We start from the raw sequence: 16,600 nt of genomic DNA, 5'->3' as shown, positions 1-16,600 counted from the left end.
TCTCCTGTATGAAGGCCTCACACAGGTTCTTCAGAGCCAGGTTACGGGGTAGATGATCTGTTGAATGTATCTCCTTACAAACTGGACATTGCTTTATTGTCTTCTGTCTCCACCATTCCTGCAGACAAGCATTACAGAAGCTGTGGCTACATGACAGGAGAACTGGATCTTTAAAGATGTCACGACACACAGGACAGGAAAAATCCTCTTCTGGAAGAAATGACGTGGAAGCCATTTAGTCTCTGAATGAAGCTACAAACAATCAATACAGGAAGTCAGTCTGCCTCACTGTTTGCCGCAGGCCTGGACCTTAAAGTGTTTTGCTGTTCGGTCACTTTCTGTTTTAGCTTCATAAAATACCTACAGTTTCACCTGTAAAGGCTTCATTAACTCTCCCTCCTCTAGAATGTTCCCTGAAGTTTACTTTCACTGTGAATCGTGGTTGTTGTTAAAGTCCATTCAGTCAGCAGCAGGTTCCAGTGGTCTGGGTCAGTATTACCTCCTGTAGCTGATGTGGAAAGACAGTCTGTCCTCCTCAGTGGAGGTTGTGTTTGATCTGAAGGTCAATGTTATCCTCTCAGATGAGTCTGGCAGGGGGCGGAGCTTGGACACACCACCACAGACCTGTTGCAAAGTACACACACAAATCTGCATTTAATCTAATACACATATAACATATTTAGTCCCATGTCAACAAGATCCCTAAAACTGCCTTCTTCCACCTTCCCAACATTAACCGCCTTCGTCCCAGCCTATCACACACTGCTGCATGGAGACACTCATCCATGCCTTCATCACATCCCCTTGCATTAACCATGCTAACTATCCACTGTCCTGCATCAGGGATGGGCACTCTTGTGTCACTCTAAAAATGAAATGAAAGATTTCCATGGTAAGGGGTTGTCAGCTTGTACATCTGGTGTATTTGGCAAGTGAGGAGTGTAAATACCAACCTCTGTGTTTACTGTGTTGTCTCATGTAGGGTTGGGATCCTGTAGGATTTGAACCATTCCCTCTCAACGGTCTGATTCCTTAACGCTTCCCTTTAACCATTCCTAGATTTGAAAATAAACAAATAAATCAGTCTTCATTAAAGAAATGTATAAACAAATGTAATCATACATACAGTATTGCATATATCTGGGTTACTTGAGTGGGTTCCAAATGGACCCTTTCAGGTCTATAACTCTGAGTGTACACAAATGGAACCACTGTAATGTAATGTAAGGGTCCTTTTGTACACTCTCAAGAGTCATAGCGGGCCTAGACAACCAGCGGTACTGTAATTGTATATCAGACATGAAGTCCACATACCAGCTCTGACAGTGTGAAACGCTCCCTAATGTGATGAAGACAGTCCGGTTGGTCAATGTTGGGTCCGGTTCCTCCGGGGTCCGGATCCCACCCTAGTCTCAGGTGGTCCGGTAAGGTTCAGCTGTGTTGAACAGGATTCTAAATCAAACACAGGAAAAATAACATATCTCAGTTCTTCTCTAAGACTTGAATCCTTGTTTCTGATAGGCTGGAAGGTGTGCATTAAAGGAATAGTTCAACCAACCAAAAGTTTATTTATATCAATTACTCAACCCATGAAGCCTTGAATGTTTTTGTTTTGTCACATTCCTGACCCAATAATTCAATAATTGAGGACTCTGCTACGGTAGGAGATCAATATTTAACTATAAAAGAATATTATGAACTTCAAAACAACTCTCACAATGTAATCACTGAGTAATTGTAATATTTTCTATAACTGTCTATAATTTATGTACAATAAAAAAAAACGTTCAGGTCGGCAGGCTTGAGTAAAAGTACAAAAATATTGGCAGCAAAATATACTTTTCCAAAATATCCCATTTCACTCATTTAAAAAATAACAGATTGACAAGCTCACAATGTGCCACGAGTTGTGAAATCGGTAAATCGGTAATATGTATAAAATAGGGCTTAATTGGTTAATGTTTTGAAATAATGCATACAAATAAATGAATAAATCTGCAAAGTAGTCAAATAATAGTTGTTTTTTTTTTTTATTACAGTGTAGTGGAATTAAAAGCACAATATTCTCCTCTGAGATTTAGAGAAGTAGATGTACTGTATAGAGAACTGAACATGTAAATACTCAAGGTACCTCAACATTGTACTTGAATACAGTACTGAGTAAATTCAGTTACTTGGTTACTCTACCATTGTGTAGGTGTAAAACACAGCAATACTGCAGATTCAGAGATTATTAATGGCAGTAAGTCTGTCATAACAACATGACAAAAGTGGATTTTTGTGAAAGCCATTGATTATATACTGACAGGACAAGCATTGTGTTTATTTCTACAGAACTGGGACAACGCTATGGTTTGTTTTCACACTTATCTATCCTTCATACAAGAGTCTTGGAGTTTGTTAAAAATATTCTTTGCATCTTCGCCTTTTTTGATCCGTGTATCTACATGAACGTTTACATTTCAAATATAAAGTGCTTACCCCATGGCCACGGATGTTACAATCGTGTACGGGCCCTCAGAAGTACCCGTATCTTACGTATTGTTGAATAAAAATAAATGTAATCTGGTCGGTGGCCATTTTCTCCCCATGCTTTCAACTGCGCGACCCTATTGGTTGGGAGGTGTATTGCAGTATTTGCTCTGATACATTATACAACTCGATGAGAAAATGGCCACCGATCGAATTAAAATGCTTTTTATTGAACAAAACGGAATATACGGGTACTTCTGAGGGCCCGTGAAGTATTGTAACATCCGTGGCCATAGGGTCAGCATTTTATATTTGACATCTGAACGTTTATGTAGATGTACGGACCAAAAAGGGAGAAAGTGCAAAGACTATTTTGAAAAAAACTCCAAGACGGTCACATCATTACGACCGTCTTGATCCAGGGCTAACTTAGATCAAACGCTAATGGTTTCATAAGTGTCAAATATCACTCCCTCAAGGCTCAAAGACAAACAAACCTCATTCCTACTAACCTCGCAAACTCGCATCAAACCTCAAACTCCCTCATCTGTTGTTCTAATGGAGGATATGTGCTACCACCAACAGTGTCCCCCTGGCTGCCCTGACAACAAAACACTATTAGTTCTGGGCAGATTCAGAACTATAAAAACTCTTCCCACACACAGTGGCAACGAAACAAAAACACTTTCCAAGAAATACAACATATAAACTAATCATACAAATCTTAAGATAAGATGAAATCATAATTATGGCAGTTAAATCAAGTCTTACTTTTAGTTGTCCAAATACGTTTCATGCTGTATGTGTTGCTGTCAGAGGTTTCAGGGGGGGGGGGGGGGGAGTTATGTCAGAGAGGTAGCGGAAAGCATTGAAAGCATAGTGTTTGTCACTTGTTATCCATAACTTTCATATCCTACCTGGAATTCAAACCTACCTCCCAACATAATTCAGTTTTATGCAATACCTCTTGTCAACCACTAGGTGTCCTACCTGACCACAAGATGTCAACGTTTCAGAAGAGTGGCGAGACCTACCACTGTAGATCTGTTTATAGTTGTATTGTATTAACATGGTCTTCAACAGGGGTCCGGGACCCCTAGGGGATCCTCAGAGTTAGTACGGGGGGGCCCGCCAAATATTTGTGATAGGAACGTTTTTTTTGTTTTTTCTTTTTACATTACAGTAACAACATCAACCCAGTTGCTATCCCTGTTCTACATTGGCCGAAAAGTATGAGGGTTTAAGTGGTTAATTGTCTGAAAATACAACTTTACGTGATTCCAACACAACACTACACAGTGACAGTGCTGTCAAACAAGTCTATGAAGCTATGAAATCTATTTAAAAAAGTTTATAAGTATGTGTGTGCATTGAGTGTCAGTGATGATTTGAGGTGCATGTCATCTGCTGGTGTTGTCATCCACTGTGTCCAGAGTCAACACAGACATCTATCAGGATATTTTAGAGCACTTTGTGCTTCTGTATGTTGACAAGCTTTATGGAGATGATGATTTCCTTTTCCAGCAGGACTTGGCACCTGCCCACAGAGCCAAAACTACTAGTGGTGTACTGACCATGCTGGATATACATAATTATTATTATTTCTAAAACCCATCTTCAAGGCAAATATGAATAAGGAAAAGTAATATAATTTACCTGGTTGGTTTGAGGATTAATATTATGGATTTCATACTTTATTATTTTATTATTATAATTCGCATTATTATTATTATTATTATTATGGTGTGATGGTGAAATTAGTAAAAGGATAAAGTTAACACTACAGTTATACTTATAACAACTTTAATGAAACCCTTCAGACGTGAACATTTTAATGTAACTTAACTGAAAACATGGAAGAAACATATTATGGGTCAATGACACAGAAAAGAGCTTCACGAGAACAGATTATGTTGTCGACATGCTGTAAATCGTCTGTCGGGTGGAAACCTCATAAAGTCCAAAACTGTTACTTTTCAGAATTCAAATAGAAACATAGTGAAAGTAGCAGCTCGACAAAGCTCAAACGCGTCGCTTCGAGCTTGTAGATCTGCTACTTTTGAGTGATGCTGTAGTATGATCAAGTCAGGCGTTAATTTAAAGAGTTAAGATAAGAGGTTTCTGCCCGACAGCGACAAAAAGTTTTCCATCCATGTCCTTCCTTCTCCTTATCCATCCCTTTGAGTGTATGAGCGGGCAAGGGGACCTACCGCAGTATCAAGAGTTCCACTGCCAGGTTTTGGAAAAGTTTTAACCCGGCTGCTGTCAGAATGCTGAATGAAGCCATCCTTTTCACTACATTTATTTATTCTCTAATTCTTTGGTACCACAGGACAAAGTAAAGTAAATCAGTCATTTTTAGTAAAGTAAAAGTAAAAAGTCAGAGTTTTTAAACACATATTGGTGTTGTTTTCCTTGTATAATAGATCAAATGAAAATAAAAAAGTACAGTATTGGTATATTGGTCTGTTGTGATTTTTTTGTATTTGTACCTTGAACCACAAATAGCATAATATCAACCATGAATAATTCTGCATTGTTTTAACATAAATCTTCTCTTCTATGGGATCGGGGTCCCTGGCACAAAATATTTTAAGATGGGGGTCCGCGGCCAAATACATTTGGGGGTCCTTGACATGAAAAGGTTTGAGAACCACAGCGTTAGAAAACAGTCAATGTGACTGTCATTGACCACAACACAATTATATGAGTAATATCCTCCTTTAAATACTCTCAATGTCTCATCATCATCATCATCATCATCATGTCTAACTGGATTGTTCCACAGTTACACTGATCTTCCCAGGTAACACCCTCAGAGGGACAGTATCAGCATAAGTGCTAATGTATGGAAAGAGTGTGTCAGTGAAAGTGTGTGTGAAGGTGTGTACGTGTGTGTTAGTATCAGGATCAGAGAATGACAGCTTTCCTTCATTCCAGTCCAGCTGGACTCTGATCCTCTGAGGATTCTGCTTCAATGAGAGATCAGTGTCTGACCCTAAGGATTCTGCTCTGTACTTACCATCAGATAACCATATTCCCGAGGATTGACCACCTCCCTCTCCCTTCCTCTGGTAAGACTCCACTAACAAACCCACTTCCCAGGCTGTATTGTCTCCAACCTCAACATCCCAGCTGTGAGTCCCTGAGTTAAAGCCCTCAGAACCCAGGACAAAGCCACAGTGGTTAAACCTCTCTGGGTTGTCAGGAAGCTTCTGTCTTTCTCCATGTCTCACACTGGTCAGATCATCAGACAGGGTGTATTCTGGATGGGCAGTGTTGGGGTCCAGAATGACAGGGGTGTAGGAGACAATGTCCTTCATCTTGTTCCAGACTCTGAAGGTCAGGTTGCCCAGGTGTTTGGTAACATCTATCAGTGATCCTGAGACCAGCTGTGGGTCCTGCAGTGTGAACTGGACTCTTTCCATTGTGGTCTTGTAGTTCTGCAGGAATGAGATGTGTTCAGCTCTTAGCTCCTCCTCTATGGCTCTGATGTTGTTTGAAAGGGTTAATATGTCTCTGTGTAGACCCTCAATCTTCTCCTTCATCATCTGACTCTTCTGCTGCTCTTCATCCCTCAGTGTAGTGATGCTGGCCTCCTCTTCCTCTTGTAGAAACTGGTGAAGCTTCTTAAACTGTTCCTTAATCTGCCTCTCTGTGTGCTGGGCCTGGACCTTAATGTGTTTTGCTGTTCGGTCACTTTTCTTTTTAACTTTATCAAAGACCTCCAGTTTGTCATGTAAAGGCTTCAGTGATTTCTGGACTTCCTCCTTGTGATCCAGAGCAGCTTCATCGATGGGTCTGAAACGGTGGTTGGTGTGTTTTTTAGAATCTCGACACACAAGACACACTGGCTGTTGACATTCCAGACAGAACAGTTTGAGTTTCTCAGCATGCAGACTGCAGAGATCCTCAGACCCTGATGAAGTTCTCTTACGTTTTGAAGCTCTCTGTCTCTCCTGTATGAAGGCCTCACACAGGTTCTTCAGAGCCAGGTTACGGGGTAGATGATCTGTTGAATGTATTTCCTTACAACCTGGACATTGCTTTATTGTCTTCTGTCTCCACCATTCCTGCAGACAAGCATTACAGAAGCTGTGGCTACATGACAGGAGAACAGGATCTTTAAAGATGTCACGACACACAGGACAGGAAAAATCCTCTACTGGAAGAGATGACGTGGAAGCCATTTAGTCTCTGAGTGAAGCTACAAACACTCTGCTCAATACAGGAAGTCAGTCAGTCGTAGTAACACTTCCTCCTCTAGAATGTTCCCTGAAGTTTACTTTCACTGTGAATCGTGGTTGTTGTTAAAGTCCATTCAGCTGACAGAGTCAGCAGCAGGTTCCAGTGGTCTGGGTCAGTATCCCCTCCTGTAGCTGATGTGGAAAGACAGTCTGTCCTCCTCAATGGAAGTTGTGTTTGATCTGAAGGTCAATCTAATCGTCCCAGGTGTCTGGCAGGGAGTGGAGCTTTGATACACCACCTGTTGCAAAGTACACTGGTTGGTAAGTACTTTATTCATCAAGGTGTTACATCAATAAAAAAAACATGTTTAACAAAAAAACATCTAAAATAGTCAACCTACAATATAAAAAAATGACAGACCAAACACTACTAAAGAGTCTGATGGCTTGCATCCCACACCCCCCCCATCCTATTATTAAACTGTATATTGTTCTTCAGGAACACCATTGATGAGGTAAAAGGGAAAAAAGGAGAAGCAAAAATAAGTGGTTTGATATGAAGTGAATGAGGACACTAGAAAGCCCCTATCTGATATGCATTAGAGTTGTATTGATCACCATGGGGGAAAGTGTCCCTTGCATTAACCATGCTAACTATCCACTGTCCTGCATCAGGAATGGACACAGATGATGTCACTCTAAATAGAATAGAAAAGACAATATTCCATGTTCATGGTAAGGTGTTGTCAGCTTGTACAGCTGGTGTATTTGGCAAGTGAGGAGTGTAAATACTAACCTCTGTGTTTACTGTGTTGTCTCAGGTAGGGTTGGGATCCTGTAGGATTTGAACCATTCCCTCTCAACGGTCTGATTCCTTAACACTTCCCTTTAACCATTCCTAGATTTGAAAACAAGTAAATTGGCCTTCATTATTTAAGTATAAAGAAATGTAATCATACATACAGTATTGCATACCTCTGGGTTACTCGGGAGGGTTCCAAATGGACCTGTACAGGTCTGTAACTCTGAGAGTGTACAAATGGAACCCAATGGACCTGTAAGGGTCCTTTTGGTTCCATTTGTACACTCTCAATAGTACATAGTGGGCCTTGATACTAAAAAGTTAAAGAGTAAAAGTAGCAATACCACAATGTAGAAATACTGTCACAAGTAATAATGCTTTAAAACTTTTACTTGAGATCGACAAGCTCATAACTCGAAGCAACACATTGTGAGCTTGTAAATCTGCTATTTTTCAATACCCGAAGTATAACATAGGTTTTAATTGGTTAGTGTATGTATTGTAATAAAACGTATAAATAATTATACATGCAAATAAGGTAGTTATAATAAAGTTTTTAAATGACTGCAGTGGAATTAAAAGCACAATATTCTCCTCTGAGATTTAGAGAAGTAGATGTACTGTATAGAGAACTGAACATGTAAATACTCAAGGTACCTCAACATTGTACTTGAATACAGTACTGAGTAAATTCAGTTACTTGGTTACTCCACCATTGTGTAGGTGTAAAACACAACAAAACAAGAACAACACTTTATAAAAATGCAATACTGCAGATTCAGAGATTATTACTGGCAGTAAGTCTGTCATAACAACATGACAAAAGTGGATTTTTGTGAAAGCATTTGATTATATACTGACAGGACAAGCATTGTGTTTATTTCTACAGAACTGGGACAACGCTATGGTTTGTTTTCACACTTAGATCAAACTAATGGTTTAATAAGTGTCAGGTATCACTCCCTCCAGACAAACACACAACTCAATAGTTATTCATATCATACACTGATAGCTTCACTGTGACTCATTTATACCTAGCCTTGATACAAGACTGTCATATATAAAATGACAGTCTTGGGTGATTTTCAAAATAGTGTTTGTGTAACCAGTGCTGCAGCTCATGACAACATAATTACAAAGACCATGTAGCTGTACTAACTGTAGAATGTATTTTATTTCCCTGTACAATTATTTTATTTACTCCACTGCGCCCTCTATAGATCTGCTCAATGGTCATTTAAAATCGACCAGATCTGTAGGGGGCGCAGTGGAGTAAATAAAATGATTTCCGTCTGGCGGTACATATGTTATTTTCTGCCCCAAAAGTGTATTATACAGAGAAGGTGGGGTGCTGAGAGGCTTCCCACCCTGGAATATCGACTTTCAACAACACAAAACAGGCTTTGTTTCGGTGAGTAGCTAAATAGTTTTGTTTATTTTTTACTAAAGACGGAGACCTTTCACGGCAGTGTAATGTTGGTCTATGAGCAGAGCTGCTCAACTGGCAGAGCGTTAGAGAGAACTCACTAACACTCTGGACCAGGGCTAAGATTCGTATTATACAATACAACTACTGGCAACTACTGGCCTACTACAGTTGAATGATAATAAACGTCAATGTAGTTGTAAAACTTTTAAGCATAAATCAAATAACATATTACATATTAGCCTTAGATGAAGACTATCGTAGATGTATTTTATCGATTTTGACACGAGTCTTAGCGACCACCCTGGAATGTCACCAATAAAGCCTGTATTTCTCCAAACATGTCCAGATGCAAAATATAAGGTGCTTACCCGCTTGCCCCAAATGTTAACTAGGTGTCCGGAGTATTTGTGTAATGTATTAGTCCATATTGTTCAATAAAGAAGTGTTTTAATCCCGTCTGTGGGCGATTCTGTAGGACGTTCCCAATGGGCGGTGATTATGGGGCGCATCCGGTGAAAGCCGGAATTACACCCAATGTAAACAGGAAGTAAACGAGGGTTCGGCCACAGACGGGATTAAAACACTAATTTATTGAGAGATATGGACTAATACATTACAAACATGCTCCGGACACATAGTTAACATTTGGGGCAAGCGGGTAAGCACCTTATATGTTGCATTTGTACATGTTTGAAGAATATGGGCTTTACTGGTGACATTCTAGGAAAGGCTGGGGGGGGGGTCACTAAGACTCGTAGCCATGGTTCACATGACGCTTGTATGACAGTCATGTTTCAGGGCTATAAGACTCGTAGATATGAAAATGTCAAAATCGATCAAATACATCTACGATAGACTTGATCTAAGGCCAATATCATATGACAAATTAGATACTGTTAAAGCTCTTAAATCAACATGTTCAGTGCTCACCTAACAGAAGAGAGTCTCACAGAAGATACTTTAGAGTCACTTGATGTTTCTCTCACAGGCAACAACCATCTGACCCAAAGCTGGCTCTACGCTTAGATAGCTGGCTGTGAGAAGGAACGGCTGCCCTAAAAACGGCCGTAAATCAGTACTGTCGTAACACTTAAAGGGCACCGCGCATTGAATGAGAGAATAGAGACTGTAAAAGAATGATGGTGAAACTGGACTTCAGATCATGTTTCTAGAGTCAGACTTTCATTTTCAGGTATGCAGTCCCATTAGATTACACATCAGTAACAGATAGTCTCCCATCTCATTTAAGTGACTTTATTGAGACTGTATATACTTTATAAATAAAATGCATAATTATTATTATTATTGTTGTTATTATTATTATTGTACGAAAAGAAAACAGATAATAGGATTGTATTGATTGAATACTTTAATACTTACTTACTTAATCCTCTTCGTTCCCTGTGGAACATAAGGCTGCGACTATCTGCTTCCATCTGGTCCTATCCTGTGCAGCATGTTGTGCCTCGCCCCATGTTAGGTTTGCCATCTTCAACTCCGAGATCACACTTCTTTGCCAGGTTGTTTTTGGCCTCCCTTGTTTCCGCTTTCCAGGTGGGGTCCATCTCAAGGCTACTTTAGGGATGCTGTTCTGATCCATTCGGAGGACATGTCCGAGCCATCTGAGCCGTCTGTGTTTGATTTCCAGAACCACATTTCTACAGTTTGTCATTTTGTACAGGTCCTCGTTCGAGATCTTGTCTGGCCAAAAGATGCGACATATCTTCCGGAGACACCCATTGTGGAATGAATTTATCTTTTTCATGTCACTCTCAACCACTCGCCAGGATTCTGAGCCATACAGCAAAACTGACTTAACATTGCTGTTATACAGTTGGATCTTAGTTTTTAGGCTATACTGCTTAGATTTCCAGATGGTCTGGAGGCTTGCAAATGTGCCGCAAGCTTTCCCGAGCCTTATACTGATGTCCCTGCTGCATGCATTGTCCTTACTGAGAAGACTTCCCAGATATGTGAACTCCTCAACATAGTCAAGGGAGTTACCATCCACGGTGATTGGTGCATGTGGTGTTGAGTTCATGCACATCACTTGGGTTTTGGAGATGTTCATGTTCAAACCGATCTGTTTGGCAAATCTGTCAGTCCTATCAGTCTTCTCTTGCAGGTGGGTGTGATTGGTTGAAAGAACAGCTAGGTCATCAGCATAATCGAGATCTTCTAGCTGGGTGAAGAGAGTCCACTGGATACCTCTGGGCTTGTCTGAGATGGAATTTCGCATGGTCCAGTCAATGGCGATTAGGAAGAGTATGGGGGAGATGATACATCCCTGGCGTACACCAGATTCCACAGGGAACCATTCCGTGAGGTTGCCGTTGACAATGACACTACACTCAAATTGATGGTAAAACATCCTTATCAGTGCAGTCATCTTTGGAGGGACTCCATAGGATTGGACGATCTTCCATAATGTGTCACGGTGTAGGCTATCAAAAGCTTTCCGGAAATCTATGAAGTTGATGTATAATGGGCTGTTCCACTCCAGGCATTGCTCAATGATGTTCCTTATTGTGAATATTTGATCTGTGCACCCTCTTCCTTTCCTGAAGCCTGACTGTTCCTGCCTCAGTTTGGTGTCAATCGCCATGTCAATTCTGCCCAGTAATATTCTGCAGAAGACCTTAGATGGTATGGACAGCAATGTGATGCCTCGCCAGTTGTTGCAGTTCTGCAGATTTCCTTTCTTTGGAACTTTGGCAATCAGACCTTTGGACCAGTCTTCAGGGATGACATTTTTGTCCCAGATGTTCCTGAACAAGTTTGTGAGGATCTTGACTGAGGTGCTGAGGTCAGCCTTTAGCATCTCAGCGTGAATGGAATCACTGCCTGTGGCTTTCCCATTCTTTGTTACTTTGATGGCACTCTTGACTTCTGTTTCAGTTGGGGGGCTGGTGTTTATGTTGAGTGTATTATCTGCAGATGTTGGGGTGGCAGGATGTTCTGGTTCAGGGCAGTTGAGGACTTCGCGGAAGTGCTCCACCCATCTTGCCGCCTGTTCGCTCTCTGTTAAGAGGTTGTTCCCAGCTTTATCTTTTACAGGAGCAGAGTGTCTGATGTTCTTTCCACTGAGTTGTTTGGTGATTTTATACACTACACTCATTTCACCTCTTGCTGCTGCCTGTTCTGCGTTGCAAGCTAACATCTCAACAAAAGCTCTTTTGTCATTCCTTGCGCTCTTTTTGACCTCCTTATCCTTGAGTGTATAGGTTTCTTGGGCCTTTTTCTGGAGCCTCAGTGACTTGGTGTTGAGCATCTTGGCCTTTAGTTGTTTCCTTTGCTCAATTTTCTCCCAAGTGCCAGGTGTAAGCCACTCCTTGTGGTTCTTTTTCCTATATCCAAGGACTTTAGTAGCTGTCTCAACATAGATGTTTTTGATGGCTTCCCATTTGGTGTGGATATTAGGGTCCTCATCAGTTGGGTCAGCTAGAGCACCAAGAGCACTGAAGCGATTTCTCAGCTCCAAACTAAACTCCTTGTTGTTTTTTGGGCATTTCAGTTTGCTGATGTCAAGTTGTCTCTTGTGTCGACCCTGCGGTTTTACTTTCCGGAGTTTCAGCTTGATGTTAGCTGTCACCAGATGGTGGTCACTGTTGGCATCGGCACCACGGCAAACTCTGACATCTTGGAGGGATGTGCGCCACTTCCTGTTGATAATGATGTGGTCGATCTGTTTGGTTGTAAGACCATCAGGTGACCTCCAAGTGAGTTTGTGAATGTCCCTATGTGGGAAGATGGTACCACCAACTATACAGTTGTTTTCAAGGCAGAAGTCAACAAGACGCTCGCCGTTGTCATTCCTCACACCACAGCCATGGCTCCCAATAGCTCTGTCACAGTTGTTATTTTCAGCTCCAACCTTGGCATTCATGTCACCTATGATCAGCAACATATCGTGTTGGGGGACCTTGGCGACAGTACGTTGTAGCACATCATACCAGTCATCCTTGTCCTCTTTCTCAGCTTCGTTTGTTGGTGCATAACATTGTATGATGGTAAGTTTACAGTGTTTGGAGTCGAAGCGAGCTCTGATCATTCTGTAGTTTACAGGTTCCCATTCTACCAGAGTTTTTGCCTTTTCTTGGGAGACTATGAGAGCCACACCGTGTATGTGCTTGTCTGTATGCCCTGAGTAAAGAATGAGTGAACCGTCGTTGGTTGTTTGACGTCCAGCACCAGTCCATCGGCACTCGCTAATTCCCAAGATATCCAGCCTGTACTTTCTCATTTCACTGATGACCTGGGCAAGTTTAGATGTTTCATACATGGTGCGGACATTCCATGCTCCCAGGCGGATCATTGTTTTGGGCCCGAGCAGACTCTCATTCGCACTCCTGACTTCCTGTTGAAGGCTTTCATCAGGGGTGGTCATACTGCCGGGTCGGCTAGAGTCTACTGTAGGCCCTACGTTTAAAGCATTTGTCGTAGTTTCTGTAACAAAGTAGTGTTTTACGGGGTGGGGTTGTTAGCCCCACGCCCAACCCCCAACCTGGAGGGCCAGGTGCTACTTTTCGTCTGGCCTCTACTCTAGAAACCTGCCCGGCTTGGTAGAACCTGCTGGGGGGTATGAGCCCCCGCCGGTATAGCCTTCTGAGTCACGGAGGCACACAAGCCTCCCCACCATGGCAAGGTAGCAGCACACGGGAAGGGAATACTTTAATAGCAGTTTGCAAAAAGATATCAGCACAGGAAAGTACAGTTCAATACAAAACCAGCTAAGAGCATTTTTTTTATATAAATCTCCTCTTCTAGTGGATGGGGGTCCCTGGCACCAAATATTTTAAGATGGGGGTCCACGGGTTGATCACAACACAATATATTCTACAAAACTGAATAATATTCCCCCTTATGGACTCTCAACGTCTCATCTCATCATCATCATCATCATCATCATCATCATCATGTCTAACTGCATTGTTCCAAAGTTACACTGATCTTCCCGGGTAACATCTTCAGAGGGACATCTTCATCATCATGGCTAATGAATGGAAAGAGTGTGTCAGTGAAAGTGTGTGTGAAGGTGTGTATGTGTGTGTTAGTATCAGGATCAGAGAATGACACATTTCCTTCATTCCAGTCCAGCTGGACTCTGATCCTCTGAGGTTGCTGCTTCAATACGGTGACTGACATTGATGAGTTTGAAATATACCACTCTTGACCTATGTATTCCTTTCTCTGAAAAGGATCTGCTAACACACCCACTTCCCAGTCTATATTGTCTCCAACTTCAACATCCCAACATGAAAAGGTTTGAGAACCAATGCTTTAGGAAACACTTGTTAATGTGACTGTCATTGACCACAATATAATCACATATTCTGCTAAACTGAGTAATATATTCCCCCTTATAGACTCATCATCATCATCTCATCATGTCTAACTGCATTGTTCCACAGTTACACTGATCTTCCCTGGTAACATCTTCAGAGGGACATCATCAATATTAGTGGTAATCCATGGAAAGACTGTGTCAGTGAAAGTGTGTGTGAAGGTGTGTATGTGTGTGTTAGTATCAGGATCAGAGAATGACAGCTTTCCTTCATTCCAGTCCAGCTGGACTCTGATCCTCTGAGGATTCTGCTTCAATGAGAGACGAGTGAATGACGAGAATGATGAGTGTGCTGCATATTCACCTTCATCTAACTCCATTACCCAGTGTTTGTTGACTCCCTTCCTCTGTACACCCAGCACCCAGTATGTACTGTCTCCAACCTCAACATCCCAGCTGTGAGTCCCTGAGTTAAAGCCCTCAGAACCCAGGACTTCCCCAACTTCATCAAACCTTGCTGGGTTGTCAGGAAGCTGCTCTTCCTCTCGATCTCTCACACTGGTCAGATCATCAGACAGGGTGTATAATGGATTGGCAGTGTTGGGGTCCAGAATGACAGGAGTGTAGGAGACAATGTCCTTCATCTTGTTCCAGACTCTGAAGGTCAGGTTGCCCAGGTGTTTGGACACGTCTATCAGTGGTCCAGAGTCCAGCTGTGGGTCCTGCAGTGTGAGCTCAACTCTTTCCATTGTAGTCTTGTAGTTCTGCAAAAATGAGATCATTTCCCCCTCCCCTAGGTTTCTGATGCTGTTTGAAAGGGTTAATATGTCTCTGTTCAGACCCTCAATCTTCTCCTTCATCATCTGACTCTTCTGCTGCTCTTCCTCCCTCAGTGCAGTGATGCTGGCCTCTTCTTCCTCTTGTAGAAACTGGTGAAGCTTCTTAAACTGTTCCTTAATCTGCCTCTCTGTTTGCTGGGCCTGGACCTTAATGCGTTTTGCTGTTCGGTCACTTTTCTCTTTAACTTCATGAAAGACCTTCAGTTTCTCCTGTAAAGTCTTCAGTGATTTCTGGACTTCCTCCTTTTCCTTCTTTTTAACTCTGTTAAAGATCTCAGCATACATACTGCAGTGCTCCTCAGACACTGAAGTTCTCTTACGTTTTGAAGCTCTCCGTCTCTCCTGTATGATGGCCTCACACAGGTTCTTCAGAGCCAGGTTACGGGGTAGATGATCTGTTGAATGTATTTCCTTACAGACTGGACATTGCTTTATTGTCTTTTGTCTCCACCATTCCTGCAGACACGCATTACAGAAGCTGTGGCTACATGATAGGAGAACTGGATCTTTAACGATGTCACAACACACAGGACAGGAAAAATCCCTTTCTGGAAGAGACAACGTGGAAGCCATTTAATCTCTGAGTGAAGCTACAAACACTCTGCTCAATACAGGAAATCAGTCAGTTGACTAGAATGTTCCCTGAAGTTTACTTTCACTGTGAATCGTGGTTGTTGTTAAAGTCCATTCAACTGACAGCGTCAGCAGCAGGTTCCAGTGATCTGGGTCAGTATTATCTCCTGTAGCTGGAAGTTGTGTTTGATCTGAAGGTCAATCTTATCATCTCAGATGAGTCTGGCAGGGGGCAGAGCTTTGACACACCACCACAGACCTGTTGCAAAGAGATACATTATGTAAAACTTCCTGTTGATTTGACTCTTTGATGAACTGTCTTAAAATTATCAGATTCTGGCTGTGATGGTTATTTTACATAAATTGTTGTTCAGGTTCAGACTAGAACATAACTCTAAATATGTTGATAGGCATCAGAAACAATTTATAGTCTCATCAGCTTTTTATTCCAATTGAATATATGACTAATAACACATTTGACAGACTCACAGCTGGGATGTTGAGGTTGGAGACAATGCAGACTGGGAAGTTGGTTTGTTAGCAGAGCCTTACCAGAGGAAAGGCTCAATTACAATTACTTTGGGCTCGATTGAATGGGCCGTTACTAATTCAATTACTTTATGGGGAAATTGACAACAAATTCAGAAGATTATAAAGTTTATAGTCATCCCATGATATTCTCTTACCTGTAACCTAGGATCCTACTTCAATGTTTTCTCAGAAGGTCACCGTGAAGAAGAGTGCAGCCTGAAAGTTGAACTGAGTTGCTTGTCTCTGTGTTCTGTGGTCTGTCTGACTCTGAGCACTGACTGAGCACGACAGTGTGTGTTGTGTTGATGTAGGAGTATAAGTAGTAGCACCTCCCTTTTGTCTTGGAGTGGAGAAACACCTCCTCCCACCTCCTCTCAGCTCTCCTCCAATTAACTGCAGTCAGGGCCATTTCAATGTGAAAGGCTCATAACAAAAGCCACGTTGATGATGATGGGCCATCATCAGAGAAACATTTACATAGAC

At 41.7% G+C, this 16,600-nt stretch overlaps 2 protein-coding genes across 2 annotated transcripts in view; both read right to left on the bottom strand.

The window, feature by feature from the left end:
* LOC311063041 (E3 ubiquitin-protein ligase TRIM35-like) overlaps positions 1–6,692 on the bottom strand; it is a gene marked incomplete at its 3' end in the record, with an annotated part of 47,041 nt that extends 40,349 nt beyond the window's left edge. Inside the window, exons 1-2 of the mRNA XM_084082256.1 lie at positions 5,265–6,692; positions 500–624 (exon numbers count right to left, since the gene is read on the bottom strand). Coding sequence (XP_083938382.1) covers positions 500–624; positions 5,265–6,662 — 1,523 coding nt within the window. The 5' untranslated portion in view covers positions 6,663–6,692. The remainder of the gene's footprint in view (positions 1–499; positions 625–5,264) is intronic.
* The window catches only part of LOC311063690 (E3 ubiquitin-protein ligase TRIM35-like), a 101,440-nt gene extending 94,519 nt beyond the window's left edge, over positions 1–6,921 (bottom strand). Inside the window, exon 1 of the mRNA XM_084083235.1 lies at positions 6,684–6,921. The gene's annotated coding sequence lies outside the window, so the exon portion shown is untranslated. The remainder of the gene's footprint in view (positions 1–6,683) is intronic.
* Positions 6,922–16,600: the final 9,679 nt, after the last annotated feature.

This window comes from Gymnoscopelus microlampas (assembly GCF_963454915.1).
Source record: "Gymnoscopelus microlampas genome assembly, chromosome: 16".
NCBI lineage: Eukaryota > Metazoa > Chordata > Actinopteri > Myctophiformes > Myctophidae > Gymnoscopelus > Gymnoscopelus microlampas.
The sequence above is the reverse complement of the archived record's forward strand: the minus strand, read 5'-3'. Positions and strand labels throughout refer to the sequence as shown.